The 21,299-nt window shown below is 44.1% G+C and overlaps 1 protein-coding gene across 1 annotated transcript in view; it reads right to left on the bottom strand.

Moving 5' to 3' along the window:
* Positions 1-8,177: 8,177 nt before the first annotated feature.
* Positions 8,178-21,299, bottom strand: part of LOC149434534 (uncharacterized) — a 103,402-nt gene continuing 90,280 nt past the window's right edge. The window contains exons 22-23 of the mRNA XM_089663670.1: positions 16,169-20,569; positions 8,178-11,186 (exon numbers count right to left, since the gene is read on the bottom strand). Coding sequence (XP_089519796.1) covers positions 20,411-20,569 — 159 coding nt within the window. The 3' untranslated portion in view covers positions 8,178-11,186; positions 16,169-20,410. The remainder of the gene's footprint in view (positions 11,187-16,168; positions 20,570-21,299) is intronic.

Genomic DNA, 21,299 nt, shown 5'->3' with positions numbered 1-21,299 from the left:
AACTCACATTCATACATACACGTACTAGGGACAATTTAGACAGGATCCAATTATCCTAGCTACTTGGAGGAAAACCACACAGGCACAGGGAGAACATGCAAACTCCAGGGAGAACATGCAAACTCCAGGCAGGTGGTGCTGTGGTTGGGATTCAAAGCAACAACCCAAGTATTGCCAGGCAGTGCTAACCATTTAGCCATTGTGCTGTCCATATATATATATCAGGGGCAGACTGACCATTTGAGCACTCGGGCACTGCCCGAGGACCCAGGGTCAGTAGGGGGCCCCATGAAATGCCCCTGGTACCTTTTGTACAGGCTTTTTTGAGTGTGGGCAAGGACACAGGGGCCCCATGATCCCCTATTGCCTGGGGGCCCCATGAGTTTTCAGTCCGCCCCTGATATATATATATATATATATATATATATTGCTAAAAAAAATTAAAGGAAGACTTCAAAAACCCATCAGATCTCAATGGGGAGGAATCTCCTGCTGGATCTCTATACTGTCATAGACGGGGTGATGTGTGAGGAATGTAAGGACGCCCCATCGTTTGATGGAAATGAAAATGAATGACCTACAGAGGACTGAATTCAAAGACACCCCGATAATCAAATTGAAAAAATGATGCAGCAGGCGAGTCTATTTGGCTGAAATGTCATTGCAGCAACTCAGAATGGTCCTCAGTAGTCTGTATGGCCCCCACGTGCTTGTATGCATGCCTGACAACGTCGGGGGAGGGTCCTAATGAGACCACGGATGGTGTCCGGGGGGATTTCCTCCCAGATCTGGACCAGGGCATCACTGAGCTCCTGGACAGTCTGAGGTGCAACCTGGCGGCGTCGGATGGACCGACACATGACATCCCAGAGGTGTTCTATTGGATTTAGGTCAGGCGAGCGTGGAGGCCATTCAATGGTATCAATTCCTTCATCCTCCAGGAACTGCCTGCATACTCTCCCCACATGAGGCCGGGCATTGTCTGCACCAGGAGGAACCCAGGACCCCCTGCACCAGCGTAGGGTCTGACAATGGGTCCAAGGATTTCATCCCCATACCTAATGGCAGTCAGGGTGCGTCCCTCCATGGATATGCCTCCCCAGACCATCACTGACCCACCACCAATACGGTCATGCTGAACCATGTTACAGGCAGCAGAACGTTCTACACGGCTTCTCCAGACCCTTTTACGTCTGTCACGTGTGCTCAGTGTGAACCTGCTCTCATCTGTGGAAAGCACAGGGCACCAGTGGTGGACCTGCCAATTCTGGGGTTCAATGGCAAATGCCAATCAAGCTCTATGGCAGTGGTTCTCAACCTTTCTAATGCCGCGACCCCTTAATACAGTTCCTCATGTTGTGGTGACCCCCAACCATAAAATTATTTTCGTTGCTACTTCATAACTGTAATTTTGCAGTGGGAGGACTAGCGCCCCATCACTGATGTCAGTGGGAGGAATAGTGTCCCATCATTGGTGTCAGTGGGAGGAATAGTGTCCCATCATTGGCATCAGTGGGAGGAATAGTGCCCCATCATTGGTATCAGTGGGAGGAATAGTGCCCCATCATTGGTGTCAGTGGGAGGAATAGTGCCCCATCATTGGTGTCAGTGGGAGGAATAGTGCCCCATCATTGGTATCAGTGGGAGGAATAGTGCCCCATCATTGGTGTCAGTGGGAGGAATAGTGCCCCATCATTGGTGTCAGTGGGAGGAATAGTGCCCCATCACTGATGTCAGTGGGAGGAATAGTGTCCCATCATTGGCATCAGTGGGAGGAATAGTGCCCCATCATTGGTATCAGTGGGAGGAATAGTGCCCCATCATTGGTGTCAGTGGGAGGAATAGTGCCCCATCATTGGTGTCAGTGGGAGGAATAGTGTCCCATCATTGGCATCAGTGGGAGGAATAGTGCCCCATCATTGGTATCAGTGGAAGGAATAGTGCCCCATCATTGGTGTCAGTGGGAGGAATAGTGCCCCATCATTGGTATCAGTGGGAAGAATAGTGCCCCATCATTGGTATCAGTGGGAGGAATAGTGCCCCATCATTGGTATCAGTGGGAGGAATAGTGCCCCATCATTGGTGTCAGTGGAAGGAATAGTGCCCCATCATTGGTGTCAGTGGGAGGAATAGTGCCCCATCATTGGTGTCAGTGGGAGGAATAGTGCTCCATCATTGGTGTCAGTGGGGGGAATAGTGCCCCATCATTGGTGTCAGTGGGGGGAATAGTGCCCCATCATTGGTGTCAGTGGGAGGAATAGTGCCCCATCATTGGTGTCAGTTGGAGGAATAGTGCCCCACCATTGGTATCAGTGGGAGGAATAGTGCCCCATCATTGGTGTCAGTGGGAGGAATAGTGCCCCATCATTGGTATCAGTGGGAGGAATAGTGCCCCATCATTGGTATCAGTGGGAGGAATAGTGCCCCATCATTGGTGTCAGTGGGAGGAATAGTGCCCCATCATTGGTGTCAGTGGAAGGAATAGTGCCCCATCATTGGTGTCAGTGGGAGGAATAGTGCCCCATCATTGGTGTCAGTGGGAGGAATAGTGCTCCATCATTGGTGTCAGTGGGAGGAATAGTGCCCCATCATTGGTGTCAGTGGGGGGAATAGTGCCCCATCATTGGTGTCAGTGGGAGGAATAGTGCCCCATCATTGGTGTCAGTGGGAGGAATAGTACCCCATCATTGGTGTCAGTGGGGGGAATAGTGCCCCATCATTGGCATCAGTGGGAGGAATAGTGTACAATCATTGGCGTCAGTGGGAGGAATAGTGCCCCATCATTGGTGTCAGTGAGAGGAATAGTGCCCAATCATTGGCGTCAGTGGGAGGAATAGTGCCCCACCGTGGGTGTCAGTGGGAGGAATAGTGCCCCATCGTGGGTGTCAGTGGGAGGAATAGTGCCCCATTGTGGGTGTCAGTGGGAGGAATAGTGCCCCATTGTGGGTGTCAGTGGGAGGAATAGTGCCCCATTGTGGGTGTCAGTGGGAGGAATAGTGCCCCATTGTGGGTGTCAGTGGGAGGAATAGTGCCCCATTGTGGGTGTCAGTGGGAGGAATAGTGCCCCATTGTGGGTGTCATTGGGAGGAATAGTGCCCCATTGTGGGTGTCATTGGGAGGAATACTGCCCCATCATTGGTGTCAGTGGGAGGAATAGTGCCCCATCATTGGTGTCAGTGGGAGGAATAGTGCCCCATCATTGGTGTCAGTGGGAGGAATAGTGCCCCATCATTGGTGTCAGTGGGAGGAATAGTGCCCCATCATTGGTGTCAGTGGGAGGAATAGTGCCCCATCATTGGTGTCAGTGGGAGGAATAGTGCCCCATCATTGGTATCAGTGGGAGGAATAGTGCCCCATCATTGGTGTCAGTGGGAGGAATAGTGCCCCATCATTGGTGTCAGTGGGATGAATAGTGCCCCATTGTGGGTGTCAGTGGGAGGAATAGTGCCCCATTGTGGGTGTCATTGGGAGGAATAGTGCCCCATCATTGGTGTCAGTGGGAGGAATAGTGCCCCATCATTGGTGTCAGTGGGAGGAATAGTGCCCCATCATTGGTGTCAGTGGGAGGAATAGTGCCCCATCATTGGTATCAGTGGGAGGAATAGTGCCCCATCATTGGTGTCAGTGGGAGGAATAGTGCCCCATCATTGGTGTCAGTGGGAGGAATAGTGCCCCATTGTGGGTGTCATTGGGAGGAATAGTGCCCCATCATTGGTGTCAGTGGGAGGAATAGTGCCCCATCATTGGTATCAGTGGGAGGAATAGTGTCCCATCATTGGTATCAGTGGGAGGAATAGTGCCCCATCATTGGTGTCAGTGGGAGGAATAGTGCCCCATCATTGGTATCAGTGGGAGGAATAGTGCCCCATCATTGGTGTCAGTGGGAGGAATAGTGCCCCATCATTGGTGTCAGTGGGAGGAATAGTGCTCCATCATTGGTGTCAGTGGGAGGAATAGTGCCCCATCATTGGTGTCAATGTGGTGGAGGGGGGAATAGTGCCCCATCATTGGGGTCAGTGGGGGGGGGGGGAATAGTGACCCATCATTGGTGTCAGTGGGGGGGGGGGAATAGTGACCCATCGTTGGTGTCAGTGGGGGGGGGAAATAGTGTCCCATCGTTGGTGTCGGTGGGGGGAGGAATAGTGCCCCATTCTTGATGTCAGTGGGGGGAGGAATAGTGCCCCATCGTTGGTGTCAGTGGGGGGAGGAATAGTGCCCCATCGTTGGTGTCAGTGGGGGGAGGAATAGTGCCCCATCGTTGGTGTCAGTGGGGGGAGGAATAGTGCCCCATCGTTGGTGTCAGTGGGGGGGGGGAATAGTGCCCCATCGTTGGTGTCAGTGGGGGGAGGAATAGTGCCCAATCGTTGGTGTCAGTGGGGGGAGGAATAGTGCCCCATCGTTGGTGTCAGTGGGGGGAGGAATAGTGCCCCATCGTTGGTGTCAGTGGGGGGAGGAATAGTGCCCCATCGTTGGTGTCAGTGGGGGGGGGAATAGTGCCCCATCGTTGGTGTCAGTGGGGGGAGGAATAGTGCCCCATCGTTGGTGTCAGTGGGGGGAGGAATAGTGCCCCATCATTGCTGTCAGTGGGGGGAGGAATAGTGCCCCATCGTTGGTATCAGTGGGAGGAATAGTGCCCCATCGTTGGTGTCAGTGGGAGGAATAGTGCCCCATCGAGGGTGTCAGTGGGGGGGGGGAATAGTGCCCCATCGTTGGTGTCAGTGGGGGGAGGAATAGTGCTCCATCGTTGGTGTCAGTGGGGGGGGAATAGTGCCCCATCGTTGGTGTCAGTGGGGGGAGGAATAGTGCCCCATCGTTGGTATTAGTGACACAAATGATGGGGCACTATCCCTTCCACTGACACCAATGATACTTACCTTGCTGACCCCTGCTCCAGCCTGGGCTCGCTCTCTCCCTCTCCCATCTACAACCTGCATACCTGGCTGCAGCAGCAAAATTTGCACTTACCTGTCAACTGTCTTCCTTCTCTGGCCTCTCTCTTCACTCGTTCCTGCAGCACCCTCGATCTTCTTCGATCTCCGCGCGCTGCCGCTCGGCTCCTCCTCTCCAAGCTCCACCTCCTCGCCGGTGATTGGCCGCCTGTGTGCCTCTCCTGAGCTACAGTTCCGGTGGCCAATCAGCGTCGAGGAGGCGGAGCTGTTGAGTGATCCCGGAGGTGTGGCCAGGTTACAGGGGCAGCATATCATCCCGCCCACAGATCGCCTGAGACAGGAGCGGTGTCTCGGTTCCTAAGACCATTGGAAATATGTGTTTTCCGATGGTCTTAGGCGACCCCTGGGAAATGGTCGTTCGACCCCCAAAGGGGTCGTGACCCCTAGGTTGAGAACCGCTGCTCTATGGTGTTGGGCAGTGAGCACAGGGCCCACTAGAGGACATCGGGCCCTCAGGCCACCCTCATGAAGTCTGTTTCTGATTGTTTGGTCAGAGACATTCACACCAGTGGCCTGCTGGAGGTCATTTTGTAGGGCTCTGGCAGGGCTCATCCTGGTCCTCCTTGCACAAAGGAGCAGATACCGGTCCTGCTGATGGGTTAAGGACCTTCTATGGCCCTGTCCAGCTCTCCTAGAGGAACTGCCTGTCTCCTGGAAACTTCTCCATGCTCTTCAGACTGTGCTGGGAGACACAGCGAACCTTCTGGCAATGGTATGTATTGATGTGCCATCCTGAAGGAATTGGACTGCCTGTGCAACCTCTGTAAGGTCCAGGTATGGCCTCATGCTACCAGTAGGGACACTGACCCGAGCCAAATGCAAAACTAGGGAAAACCAGTCAGAGAAGATGAGCAGGGAAAACAATGTCAGTGGCCTCCATCTGTAAAACCATTCCTGTGTTGTGGGTCATCTCATTGTTGCCCATCTAGTGCACCTGTTGTTCATTTCATTATCACCAAAGCAGCTGAAACTGATGAACAACCCCCTCTGCTACTTACCTGACCAGATCCATATCCTAGGAGTTTCATTGGCTTGATGCTAGACTCTGATTAAAAAGTCTCCCTTTAATTTTTTGGAGCAGTGTTTGAACAAACATATCCCTCTATAGTGTGTGCTTGTTTCAATCCAGAGCACTAAGAGTAAATTCTGTCTGCTACCTCCTTCCTCTGCTATCTGCATGACTCACGTCTCACTTCTGACAAGTTTCCCTGACACCAAGAGATAAATGGTGACAGAAAGGGAGTTGACCAGATCAATATCTTAAGAGTTTAATTGACTTGATGCTATACTCTGATTAAAAATTGTCCCATTCATTTTTTTTAGCAGTGGGCAGCACTGATGGGCGACACTGCTGGACACTGATGGGTGGCACTGATGGGTGACACTGCTGGGCACTGATGGGTAGCACTGATGGGTGGCAATGCTGGTCACTGATGGGGCAATACTGCTGGGCACTGATGGGTGGCACTGCTGGGCATTGCTGGGTGGCACTGACAATCAAGACACTAATTATTAGTGCCAATCTCCCCTGTCACATTTGCCTCACGCTTCCCTGAATGAACACAGTAAGTGATTGGTACTGATCACTCACTGTGTGCATTCATAACTGAAGCACAGTAAACTGTTTTTATTCCGGAGGGGGCCCTGCCAGGTTGGCTGTATGGGGCCCCGTGGCCTCTGTCAGCAGCCCTGCCTCAGTTCTCTTTTTATGTAAAACAATGTGACTGAATGTTATCAATGTTTACAGAATGAATACAAACTTTGGTTTTCAATTTTAAAAAATATTGAATGATGAAAGGGGTAGGGCTTCTGCTTTGGGGTTTTTATTTGCCTGGCTTTAATTTCAGACTGAGCCATCGGATCGGATAGGAAAGGATGCACTGCCCTGACTATTTCAGTTGTGTTTGTAAAAAGCTTAAGCTATTAATTTCTGTAAGCAGTAAGAAAGACATCAAAGAAGCAAATGGAGAGTCCAAAACTGTGAAAATTAACCTTCAGCTCCACCTGCTGGCTCAAAAGCAGAATGGTAAATATTAGCATGTAATATTTCTTTTTTTTTTTTCCTGAATAAACACAAAAAAATGAATACGTTTAAAATCCTTTTATTAGCTATTTATTCAAAAAATAAATTAAGAAAGACATTTAGTACAAAACTACCAATTATTCCTTGTGACTATTTCAGTTGTGTTTGTAAAAAAAAGTGTAAGCTATTGATTTCTGTAAGCAACAGGATTTACATCAAAGAAGCAAATGGAAAATCTAAAAATTTGAAAACTAACCTACAGCTCCACCTGCTGGTTCAAAAGCAGAATGGTAAGTGTTAGGGATCCGGGTATGACCAGAAATGTGTGGACTGACACAGGGAAGTAGCAGGCTTCAGGAACACAGGCGTAGTCAGGGCTGGAGAGGTGGAATGGTCAGGCAAGCCGTTAGGTACTGTCAGGCACTGCCCGGCGGGATCTCTAGTGACCCACAGAACGGGATTCCCCAGGGCGCGGAGTCTAAGCCCCAGTCTGCCTTTTCACCAGAGCCCCTGATGGTGGGGATGGACTTGGCGCAGGACTGAGACCAGGTCGCGGCCCCTGAGTGCACCCAATTGTGGTAGAGGGGTCCGCCGATGGTATGTACCGTGGGAAAGCCTGACGTGAAGAGGCTGACAGACCTGGTAACAGGGACAGATCCGTGCGGGATGGATGGATCGTCTGGGTAGTGTCAGGCGTAGTCAGGCAGGCCAGGTCAGCAACGTGCGGGCAGCAAGGTACTGGAGGAGCAGGCAGAGAATAGTCAGGGTCACAAGCCGGGTTCAGTAACTCCCGGGCAGCGCGGTACAGAGGATCAGGCAGAAGGATGGTCAGGCAAGCCAGGGATCAAGCAGGAGAAGTCAGCAGAGGTCAGGATCAGGCAGGGTCGGCAACAAATCAGATAGTCAGCAGAACAGGAAAACAGGATACCAGGTACAGGGTCTCATGGGAAACAATACACCAAGGCCCTGATCACAGGCCTGGTCCTGCTTAAATACACCTCCTGCAATCAGCTTCAGCTGATGGCTGACTGCAGGAGTGAGCTTTTGGTTGCTGAGAGCACCCGCTGGCCAGCCCTGGTACTGCAGCCCACACGGCAGGTGAGTCCCACCACCAGTGGTGAATCCATTCCTGACAGTAAGTATTAACATGTAATATTTATTTTTTTCTGAATGAATACAAAAAAATATTGAATACATGTTTAAAATTCTTTTTATAGCCATTTATTCAAACAATAAATTAAGCAAGACATTTAGTACAAAACAACCAATTATTCCTTGTGATCATTTCAGTTTTGTTTGTAAAAAAAAGCTTAAGCTATTGATTTCTGTAAGCAACAGGATTTACATCAAAGAAGCAAATGGAAAGTCTAAAAATGTGAAAAGTAACCTACAGCTCCACCTGCTGGCTCAACAGCAGAATGGTAAATATTAACATGTAACATTTCTTTTTTTTTCCTGAATAAACACAAAAAAATAATGAATATGTTTAAAATCCATTTTTAGCCATTTATTCAAACAATAAATTAAGAAAGACATTTAGTACAAAACAACCAATTATTCCTTGTGATCATTTCAGCTTTGTTTGTAAAAAAAAAGCTTAAGCTATTGATTTCTGTAAGCAACGGGATTTACATCAAAGAAGCAAATGGAAAGACTACAAATGTGAAAATGAACCTACAGCTCCACCTGTTGGCTCAAAAGCAGAATGATAAATATTAACATTTTTTTTTTCTGAAAAAACAGAAAAAAATATTGAATACATGTTTAAAATCCTTTTTTTTAGCCATTTAGTCAAACAATAAATTAAGAAAGACATTTATTACAAAACTACCAACTATTCCTTGTGACTATTTCAGTTTTGTTTGTAAGAAAGCTTAATATGTAATATTTAATTATTTTCTGAATAAACACACAAAAAAATAATATGTTTAAAACCCTTTTCTGCCCATTTATTCAAATAATAAATTAAGAAAGGTATTTAGTAGAAAATTACCAATTATCCCTTGTGACTATTTCAGTTGTGTTTGTCAAAAAGCTTAAGCTATTGATTTCTGTAAGCAATGGGATTTACATCAAAGGCGCAAATGGAAAATCTAAAATATGAAAATTAACCTATAACTCCACCTGCTGGCTCAAAAGCAGAATGATAAATATTAACGTAATTGTTTTCCTGAATAAACACAAAAAAATAATGAATATGTTTAAAATCCTTTTTTGGCCATTTGTTCAAATAATAAATTAAGAAAGATATTTATTACAAAACTATCAACTATTCCTTGTGACTATTTCAGTTGTGTTTGTCAAAAAGCTTAAGCTTTTGATTTCTGTAAGCAATGGGATTTACATCAAAGAAGCAAATGGAAAATCTAAAATATGAAAATGAACCTACAGCTCCGCCTGCTGGCTCAAAAGCAGAATGATAGATATTAACACAATATTTTTTTTCCTGAAAAAACACAAATAAAAATAAATATCTTTAAAATGTTTTATAGCCATTTAGTCAAATAATAAATTAAGAAAGATATTTATTACAAAAACTACCAATTATTCCTTGTGACTATTTCAGTTTTGTTTGGAAGAAAGCTTAATATGTAATATTTCTTTTTTTTCTGAATAAACACAAAAATAATGAAAACATGTTTAAAATCCTCTTTTTAGCCATTTAGTCAAACAATAGATTAAGAAAGATATTTAGCACAAAATAACCGATTATTCCTTGTGACTATTTAAGTTGTGTTTGTCAAAAAGCTTAAGCTATTGATTTCTGTAAGCAACGGGATTTACATCAAAGAAGCAAATGAAAAGTCTAAAAAATTTAAAAATGAAACTACAGCTCCACCTGCTGGCTCAAAAGCAGAATGATAAATATTAACCTAATTGTTTTCCTGAATAAACACAAAAAAATAATGAATATGTTTAAAATCCTTTTTTGGCCATTTGTTCAAATAATAAATTAAGAAAGATATTTATTACAAAACTATCAACTATTCCTTGTGACTATTTCAGCGTTGTTTGTAAAAAAGCTTAAGCTATTGATTTCTGTAAGCAACAAGATTTACATCAAAGAAGCAAATGGAGAGTCTAAAAATATAAAACGTAACCTACAGCGCCACCTGCTGGCTCAAAAGCAGAATGATAAATATTAACATAATTTTTTTTCCTGAAAAAACACAAATAAAAATAAATATCTTTAATATCCTTTTTATAGCCATTTAGGCAAACAATAAATTAAGAAAGATATTTATTACAAAAACTACCAATTACTCCTTGTGACTATTTCAGTTTTGTTTGTAAGAAAGCTTAACATGTAATATTTCTTTTTTTCTGAATAAACACAAAAATAATGAAAACATGTTTAAAATCTTTTTTTTAGCCATTTAGTCAAACAATAAATTAAGAAAGACATTTATTACAAAAACTACAAACTATTCCTTGTGACTATTTCAGTTTTGTTTGTAAGAAAGCTTAATATGTAATATTTAATTATTTTCTGTATAAACACAAAAAAAAAAAATATGTTTAAAACCCTTTTCTGCCCATTTATTCAAATAATAAATTAAGAAAGATATTTATTACAAAACTACCAACTATTCCTTGTGACTATTTAAGTTGTGTTTGTCAAAAAGCTTAAGCTATTGATTTCTGTAAGCAACGGGATTTACATCAAAGAAGCAAATGAAAAGTCTAAAAAATGTAAAAATGAAACTACAGCTCCGCCTGCTGGCTCAACAGCAGAATGATAAATATCAATATGTAACATTTCTTTTTTTTTCTGAATAAATGCAAAAATAATGAAAACATGTTTACAATCCTTTTTTTTTTTAGCCATTTAGTCAAATAATAAATTAAGAAAGACATTTAGTAAAAAACTACCAATTTATTCCTTGTGAGTAAAATAATTGCAGTCTTCAGTCAAGAGATATTAAATGGCAGCCGCACTCCATGTATCAATATACGTCTTCTTGTTTTATGACTCGGGGAGCTGTGCGTTAGCGTATGCAAGCAATTGTTCTGGTTGAACCCCGCGCCTTTTCTCAAGTCCATGTGTAACATATGAACGGTCATATAACACGTCTAAACCTTCACACGGGATATGCATCATGTCCCAATATTTACGATCTACAAATCACGTCCAGCAAAGGAGGGAAACTGTGGATCCTACGTTCCAAGGCAGCCCATTGGTTGTCATCAAAAGGGAGAAACCTCATAGGAATCTAGAAGAAACAATGTAACATATTAGGAATGTTACACACTTACATACAACGTATAATATCCTGATACAGTGCAGTGTATGTTGGATCTGTCAGGTCGGTAAACTAGGTTTCCAACCCCTTGTCTACCGGGCACTTCTACCCCCTTCCTACCCAGGCCAATTTTCAGCTTTCAGTTGCACTTTGAATGACAATTGCGCAGTCATGCAACACTGTACCCATATTAAATTTTTATAATTTTTTTCACACAAATAGAGCTTTCTTTTGGTGGTATTTAGTCCCTGTGGGGGTTTTATTTTTTGCGCTACAAACAAAAAAAAGTTTTTCTTCGTTTCTATTATAAAATTTTGCAATCAGGTAATTTTTCTCCTTCACTGATGTGTATTGATGAGGTTGCACTGATGAGGAAACACTGATGGGCACTGATAGGCAGCATTGATGGGCACTGATGAGGAAACACTGATGGGCACTGATAGGCAGTACTGATGGGCAGTGATAGGCAGCACTGATGGGCACTGATGAGGAAACACTGATGGGCACTGATAGGCAGCATTGATGGGCACTGATGAGGAAACACTGATGGGCACTGATAGGCAGCATTGATGGGCACTGATAGGCAGTACTGATGGGTACTGATAGGCAGTACTGATGGGCACTGATGAGGTGGCACAGATAGGCAGCTCTGATGGGCACTGATAGGAGGCAGTGATAGGCGGCATTGATAGGTGCTGCACTGATAGACAGCACTGATGGGTAGCAATGCTGGGCACTGATGGGCAGCACTGATGGGCAGCACTGCCGGGCACTGATGGGAGGCACTGCTGGGCAGCAATGATGGGTGGCACTGATGGGAACAGGTGGGTGGCAGTGCAGGGCACAGGTGGGTGGAACTGATGGGCACAGGTGGGTGGCAGTGCTGGGTGGCACTGCAGGCCACAGGTAGGGCAGCACTGATGGGCACAGGTGGGTGGCACTGCATGGCTGGCACTGCAGGGCACAGGTGGGTGGCACTGCAGGGCACAGGTAGGGCAGCACTGATGGGCACAGGTAGGGCAGCACTGATGGGCACTGATTATCAGGGCACTGATGATCAGTGCCGATCCTTTCACTGACAATTGCCCGTTCTCGGCACTACTTTCCTCACGCTGTGACAGTGTCAGGAAAGTGCAGCTGATAACTGGCAACTGTATTTACGCAGTGATCTGCTGTGTCAAAGGACCGCCATGATTGGCCGTTTACCATATGACGTGAACAGCTGACAACCAGAACCAGACAACTGTGCTGTAGCCGTCCTTTAGAACTGGTTAAGCTGCACCTATGCCCAGACTATGGACGTCAAGGGTCCCTTCACACGGACATTCCATTTTTCATCAGTTCAAAGAAATGGATGTTAACCCCTCACCCTCCAGAGGACCCCTTCCAGTCCAGACACTTTCACCCATTCCAGTCCGGACACTTTCCCCCCCTTCCTGTCTGGACACTTTCCCCCCCTTCCTGTCTGGACACTTTCACCCATTGCAGTCCGGACACTTTCACCCCCTTCCAGACCGGACACTTTCACCCACTTCCAGTCCGGACACTTCCCCCCCCCCTTCCAGTCCGGACACTTTTCCCCCCCTTCCAGTCCGGACACTTTCACCCAATTCCAGTCCGGACACTTTCACCCAATTCCAGTCCGGACACTTTCACCCAATTCCAGTCCGGACACTTTCACCCCCTTCCAGTCCGGACACTTTCCCCCCTTCCAGTCTGGACACTTTCACCCCCTTCCAGTCTGGACACTTTCACCCCCTTCCAGTCTGGACACTTTCCCCCCCTTCCAGTCTGGACACTTTCCCCCCCCTTCCAGTCCAGACACTTTCCCCCCCTTCCAGTCCGGACACTTTCCCCCCCCTTCCAGTCCAGACACTTTCCCCCCCCTTCCAGTCCAGACACTTTCCCCCCTTCCAGTCCAGACACTTTCCCCCCCCTTCCAGTCCAGACACTTTCCCCCCCTTCCAGTCCAGACACTTTCCCCCCCTTCCAGTCCAGACACTTTCCCCCCCTTCCAGTCCGGACACTTCCACCCCCTTCCTGTCCGGACACTTTCACCCCCTTCCAGTCCGGACACTTTCACCCCCTTCCAGTCCGGACACTTTCACCCCCTTCCAGTCCGGACACTTTCACCCCCTTCCAGTCCGGACACTTTCCCCCCCTTCCAGTCCGGACACTTTCACCCCCTTCCTGTCCGGACACTTTCACCCCCTTCCTGTCCGGACACTTTCACCCCTCTTCCAGTCCGGACACTTTCACCCCTCTTCCAGTCCAAACACTTCCACCCCCCCCCCCCCCTTCCAGTCCGGACACTTTCCCGATTTTTGACTCATTGATGGTCAAATCGTACGATCGTTTTTCCGAAAAGAATATGCGCATTAGCCGCAACCTGGAAGGAACCGAAGTTTCGCCTGTTATATGGGGTGACCTTTATGACTCGGTCGGCCGATTTTTGAAATCAATGATGGCGCCATTGGATTACCGAGCGAACGACATTTTTGATTTTCGGACGAAAAATCGTTTGCAATTCAAACCATGTATGGCCTGTATTAGCAGGATCCGGCTGAAAGTGGATATTTTACTAAATAGGCAGCACTCAGGGTAGGAGAACCTGTTATAGGTACATTTTGTCCTTTAACCCCTCATCCTCCTGAGGATTCCCCCCCCCCCCCCTCCTGAGCAGGCAATTTTTTGCGATACAGCACTGTGTTACTTTAACTGACAATTGCGCGGTAGTGCAACGCTGCACCCAAATGAAATGTATGTCCTTATTTTCCCACAAATGGAGCTTTCTTTCGGTGGTATTGGATCGCCTGAGCGGTTTTTATTTTTTGCACTATAAAAAAAACCTGATAATTTTGAGAAAAAAATATATTGTTTGACTTTTTGATAGTAACCCCCCGCCCTCCAGAGGGTTTAGCCCCCCCCCCCCCCCCTTCCTGACCAGGTCTTTTTTTTTTTTTTTTGCAATATGGTGCCTCGTTACTTTAACTGACAATTGCGCGGTCATGCAACTCTGCACCCAAATGAATTGTATGTCCTTTTTGCCCGTTAATAGAGCTTTCTTTCAGTGGTATTTGATCCCCTGTACATTTTTGATATTTTTTTGGGCTATAAAAAAAAGATCGACAATTTTGAGAAATAAAAAATATTTTTTGTTATTAAACATGTCCAGTAAGAAAATTTAAAAAATCAAATTTCATCATAAATTTCAGCCAAAATGTATTCCACTCTGTGTCTTTGCTAAATAAAAATCCCATTACATGTAAATTAATGGGTTTACGTGAAAGTTATCGTGTCTACATGCCGGTATAGATAATGGGATTTTTTTTTTTATTTTTACTAATAATGGCCACAATCAGCGACTTATAGCGGGACTGCGGTGGGCATTCTGACACGGGGTGGAACTGATGTGGTGTCACTGACATCCCTAGTGACACTAATACAGTGATCAGTGCTTATAAAAACCACCAACACTGTACAAATGGCACTGGGCAGGAAGGGGTTAATATGTGGGGTGATCAAAGGGTTAACTGTGTGCTGTGTGTGTCTTTCACTGTAAACATGCTGCTAGGCATACAAAGCAGTGTGCAGGAGCTGACATGGGAGAGATCTGTATTGTTTACATACAGTTCTTTCCCTCCGTTGGTAATGCTCCTTGATCACCAGGTGCCGGCGAGTAATTACCGGCCGAGATCCAGTGATTGATAGCCGAGGCTGCGAATAGAGACGCAGGTAGTTCGCTCGTGTGGCTTAGGCACGCCCCCTACCTGGAAATGCGAAATCAGGTATATGTACGTGATTTTGTGCACCTCTGCCGCCCTGTGGCAATATATCTTCTATAGGGCGGCAAGAAATACTTTCATATTATTAACCCCTTGACACCGACATCACACAAATATGCGGCCTCACAGAAATGGGCTCTTTTCGTACCTGTATTTCTGCTGGGAGCACGCAGCACAATACGCTTCCAGCACAATTACCGCGGTGTCACTGAGAGCCCCCGTTCTAATGAATGGGACCCAGGACTCCCGATTCCGGGTCACGTGATCGCTGTGATAGCCTCTGATTGGCTATCACAGTAATCAGTCACTACCGCCCAGTCCCCCTTGGATTTTTTTTCTCTCTATGAATGGAGGAGAGAGATACATTGTATCTCTCAAACTCCTGGCATAGAGGGAAAAAAATGTTTGTTTCAAAAAAAAAAGAAAAATTAATAAATATTAAAAAAGAAAAGAAAAAAATAAAGAAAAAATACCTAGATCAAAGCTTGATCTAGTTCAGTGCCAGGGGAAGTGTTTAGGTCAATTTGAGGTTCAAAGGTCAAGGTTAAAAGGTCAGGATTTTTTTTTTTTAATTGGTATTGGTGTCAGTGTGTTTTGGGGAAAAAAATAAATAATGTGCACTATTGTTTCTGGGCTGTACTCCGGGTACAAACAACAAATAACATCCACATCTATGGTATCGCTGCGATCGTCAGGAGCTGGAAAATATATTTTGGGTTGTCCTTTGGTGGTCGGTTATGGTAGTAACAAGAAATACACAGCTACATTAAAAAAATATATTTTTATTTTACTATTTTGGGCCAGTCTTCCTTTGATAATAAAAAAAATCATGAGATCTCCATTACCATTCACCACCAAATGAAAGCCCAATTTGTCCTGAAAAAAACGCTGTATAATCCGCCTGGATGTACGAAGTAGTTGTGATGATATGGACGGTTTTACTAACACAGGTCAACGTTGTAAAATTGTGCTTAGGCATTAGGATTTGTTTTACCCTCAGGCGTGAAGGGGTTAACAATCAGTACATTAGCTTTAAAGTGGCTGTAAACCTCAGACATGAAAGAGGAACAAAGCACATCCCTCTATAGTGTGTACTAGTCTCAATCCAGAGCACTGAGTGTCATTTCTGTCTGAAGAAAATAGACGAATACAGAATTACTGTGTTACCTTATCCTTTGCCTTCGTTTTTTTATTCAATTGATGGACCAAACATCGGGGAAACCAGAATGATATAAATGTTGTCCTAATCAGAGCGAATGTGTAGAACTCGCCCATCACACAGATTCCTAATTCTAGGCAAAGAAAAAAAAAATTAAATATAAAAAGCAGAATACATGAATTTAAAAGTTAAGTCCATCGTTGTGACCAAGCATCATGTTCTGGGTCTGCAGGCCCCACCCCAAAACCGCCCCCTCCTTACAGAATCCAAGAGTTATTCTCCCCATTGCCTTCTGTGTGGCCAAGCAAGGCTCCACCAAAACAGCCACGTCATCCAGTCACAGGTATGTGTACATTAATGTGCCTGTAAACCTCAGACATGAAATATGAACAAAGCATCTCCCTCTATAGTGTGTACTTGTCTCAGTCCAGAGCACTGAGTGTCATTTCTGTTTGCGGCCTCCTTCCTCTGCTATCAGCATGAGTCACTTCTGACAAGTTTTCCTGACACCAAGAGATAAATGGTGACGGGGAGGGAGCTCCAGCACACAGCCTGTGATTGACAGCCTCAGCTCTGTTCCTGTGTGCTGTGTGAAGGAGGGTGTGTCCCTTCCTCCAATCAGCTCAGAGATCCCCTCACTGAGTTCTGCTGTGTGTAATTTCAACTCTACACCCACTTTTTTCCAACAGCTGAGATAAGCCATATAAATTCTGGGATGGATGGGAAGGATGAATGGATGGAAAGATGGATGGATGGATGGATGGAGGGATGGAAGGATGGATGCTTAATGAAAGTGGGATTTTGGTAGGGGGGCCTTTTGGAGAAGGGGAAAGACATGAATGCATGGAGGTTTATAAATAAAGGGGAACATAGATGGGAAAAGAGAGCTAAAAGGGCATTTGGTGTGATCAGGGGGTGCATGTATTATATTTTTTTTGCAAAAGGCGGAATTATTTTTGGAGAATGGATGGAAGGATGGATGGAAGGTTGGAAGGGATGGAGGGATGGATGGATAGAAGTATGGATGGAAGGATAGATGGATGGAAGGATTGAAGGATAGATGGATGGAGGGATGGAAGAATGGATGCTTAATGAAAATGGGATTTGGGTGGGGGGGGGCATTTTGGAGAATGGGAAAGGCATGGAGGTTTATAAATAAAGGGGAATGTAGATGGGCAGAGAGAGCTAAAAGGGCATTTGGTGTGATCAGGGGGTGCATGTATTATATTTTTTTGCAAAAGGAAGAATTCTCTTTGGAGAATGGATGGATGGAGGGATGGAAGGGATGGAGGGATGGATGGATGTATAGAAGGAGGGATGGATGGATGGGTGGATGGATGATGGAAGGATGGATGGATGAATGATGGAAGGAGGGATGGAGGGATTGATGGATGAAGGGATGGAGGGAAAGATGGATGGATGCTTAATGAAAGTGGGATTTGGGTAGGGGGGCATTTTGGAGAAGGGGAAAGGCATGGAGGGTTATAAATAAAGGGGAAGACGGGAAAGTAGATGGGCAAAGCAAGCTAAGAGGCCATTGGTGGGATCAGGGGGTTGTCTGCCTTCCAGATAGAGAGGAAGCAATAAGAAAAAGCCTAATAAACAGATGGAAGGCCGGCAGATGAACAGCAATTATAATACTCACCATGGAAAGGACGAGACGAGAGCTTCTCCCACCTGCCTGCCTCTCTTGGTTCTGGAGATGAATGTCCACAAGGCCGGCACCATGTAAGAGCACAGCGGTGCCAATCATGGTGGACACCCTCTCTGATAAGCCCTGCAGGGGGCTGTCTATTATTACAAGACATCGGGATATGGACAAAGTTTAGCAGAAAATTAAAAGAAAAGTAAAAAAAAAGCACGTTGACACCAAGAAAAAAAGAAAAAAAAAAGGAAACAAAAGTATAAATATTAAAAAAGAAATCTATTCAAGAAAATGACTTACCATCCGTCCATTTATCAGATTTGTGTCCCTTTTGGGACTTCACCTCCAGGACCCGGCTTTGTGGGGTGCCAGCGGCTGACAGGCTGAAGTTCAGAGACACTTCTTTATCCATGACCCGGACAGGGACAGAATGCTGCCAAGGATGCCGCCATGGATGCCGCCATACACTCCAGAGCCAGCGGGCTTCCCTCCAAGTGGCTCGGCCTCTGAGCACGTGAACCTGGAGCTAGAGAAACGAAGACGCTGCGCCGAGCGCTGATGCAGATCCTGAATGATCTGCTGCAATACTGAGACTGAGCGATCAGCCACCTAGGTGAGGTAGGTTGCCATTGGTGGCCTAGCATGGCGCAGCCAACACCTCTGCCAAACCTGTCCTATTGATCCTTCATTCTAACGGGTTTCCTTTTTTTTTTGGCCAAAGAGGCTTTACACCGCGGTGACATCGGGTGCGACTTGGCATGCCATGCAACTTGTAAATCATATGCCAAAATCACACTCTATTGTGCGCAATTATAGCGGTCATTTTGGCGCGGTTCTGACTTGGTCAGATCCGCACCAATTACTAAAGGGGTGCATGCGCTACTTTTGGTGCAATTTGCATAGACGTCTGTGTCAGATGTAACAAGACAGCAAACTTACAAATCTTACATTTTATGTGTAGTAATGTCAAGCTGGCATGTGAAAAATGATCAATGATCTATCAAATGTATACAATGTAACAAATCAATGATCTATCAAATGTGTACAATGTAACAAATCAATGATATCTCAAATGTGCACAATGTAACAAGTCAGTAATCTTACATTTTATGTGTAGTTATGTAAAGCTGGCATGTGAAAAATGATACATGATCTATCAAATGTACACAATGTAACAAGTTAATAATCTTACAAATGTGTACAATGTAACAAGTTAAGAATCTTACAAATGTGTACAATGTAACAAGTCAGAAATCTTACATTTTATATGTAGTTATGTCAAGCTATTATATTAAAATTAATTTAATATAATAAAATTATATAATAAAAAATATATAAAGCTAATAAAATTATAAATGATGTCTCAAATGTGTACAATGTAACAAGTCAATAATCTTACACATGTGTACAATGTAACAAATCAATGATATCTCATATGTGTACAATGTAACAAGTCAGTAATCTTACAAATCTTACATTTTATATGTAGTTATTTTATGTGTAGTTATGTCAAGCTGGCATGTGAAAAAGGATCAATGATCTATCAAATGTGTACAATGTAACAAATCAATAATATCTCAAATATATACAATGTAGCAAGTCAATAATCTTACAAATGTGTGAAATGTAACAAGTAAATGAGATTTAAAATGTGCACAATGTAACAAGTCAGTAATCTTACATTTTATGTGTAGTTATGTAAAGCTGGCATGTGAAAAATGATACATGATCTATCAAATGTACACAATGTAACAAGTTAATCATACAAATGTGTACAATGTAACAAGTTAAGAATCTTACAAATGTGTACAATGTAACAAGTCAGAAATCTTACATTTTATATGTAGTTATGTCAAGCTAACATGTGAAAAATGATCAATGATCTATCAAATGTATACAATGTAGCAAATCAATGATATATCAAATGTGTTCAATGTAACAAGTTAATAATCTTACAAATGTGTACAATGTAACAAGTCAATGAGATTTGAAATGTGTACAATGTAAAAAGTCAGAAATCTTACATTTTATATGTAGTTATGTCAAGCTGGCATGTGAAAAATTATAAATGATGTCTCAAATGTGTACAATGTAACAAGTCAATAATCTTACACATGTGTACAATGTAACAAATCAATGATATCTCGAATGTGTACAATGTAACAAGTCAATAATCTTACAAATGTGTACAATGTAACAAATCAATGATATCTCATATGTGTACAATGTAAAAAGTCAGTAATCTTACAAATCTTACATTTTATATGTAGTTATTTTATGTGTAGTTATGTCAAGCTGGCATGTGAAAAAGGATCAATGATCTATCAAATGTGTACAATGTAACAAATCAATAATATCTCAAATATATACAATGTAGCAAGTCAATAATCTTACAAATGTGTGAAATGTAACAAGTAAATGAGATTTAAAATGTGTACAATGTAACAAGTCAGTAATCTTACATTTTATATGTAGTTATGTCAAGCTGGCATGTGAAAAATGATAAGTGATCTATCAAATGTATACAATGTAGCAAATCAATGATATCTCAAATATATACAATGTAACAAGTCAATAATCTTATGAATATATACAATGTAACAAGTCAATATAAAACACCAGCCAAACTAAACACATACATTGGAACACGATCATCCCATGAACGCACTGTGGTAATAAATGAATACATACTTGTAGGTAGTAGGACACTGACAGTAGCTGCATTGCCCTGCAGGCCTGTTGAGTTGGTTTGGGAGCTGCAGTCCTGTAAACAAAGCACATGTGTTTATTGATGGCTTATTACAGGTACTTATAGAGCCATCAATTTACTCAGCGCTCTACGTACACACTCACTGGCCTCTTTATTAGGTCCACCTGTACAATTGCTCAGTAACACAAATTGTTAATCAGCCAATCACATGGCAGCAACTCAATGCATTTAGGCATCTAGAGGTGGTGAAGACGACTTGCTGAAGTTCAAACAGAGCATCAGAATGGGGAAGAAAGGGGATTTAAGTGACTTTGAACGTGGCATGGTTGTTGGTGTCAGACAGGCTGGTCTGAATATTTAAAAAACTGCTGATATATTGGGATTTTCCCGCACAGCCATCTCTAGGGATTACAGAGAAGAGTCCAAAAAAGAGAAAATATCCAGTGAGGGGCAGTTGTGTGGAGGAAAATGCTTTGTTGTTTTTGTCAGAGGTCAGAGGAGAATGGGCAGACTGGATCCAGATGATAGAACGTCAACAATAACTCCAATAACCACTCGTTACAACCAAGATATGTAGAATACCATCTCTGAAGGTACAACGCGTCCAACCTTGAAGTAGATGGGCTACAGCTGCAGAAGACCACACCGGGTACCACTCCTGTCAGCTAAGAACAGGAAACGGAGGCTACAATTCACACAGGATCAGCAACATTGGACAATAGAAGATTGGAAGAATGTTTCCTGGTCTGATGAGTCTGGATTTTGGGGCGACATTCAGATGATA

Source organism: Staurois parvus, unplaced genomic scaffold (assembly GCF_062004578.1).
Source record: "Staurois parvus isolate SC_StPar_1 unplaced genomic scaffold, SC_StPar_1.0 ptg001743l, whole genome shotgun sequence".
Taxonomy (NCBI): domain Eukaryota; kingdom Metazoa; phylum Chordata; class Amphibia; order Anura; family Ranidae; genus Staurois; species Staurois parvus.
The sequence above is the reverse complement of the archived record's forward strand: the minus strand, read 5'-3'. Positions and strand labels throughout refer to the sequence as shown.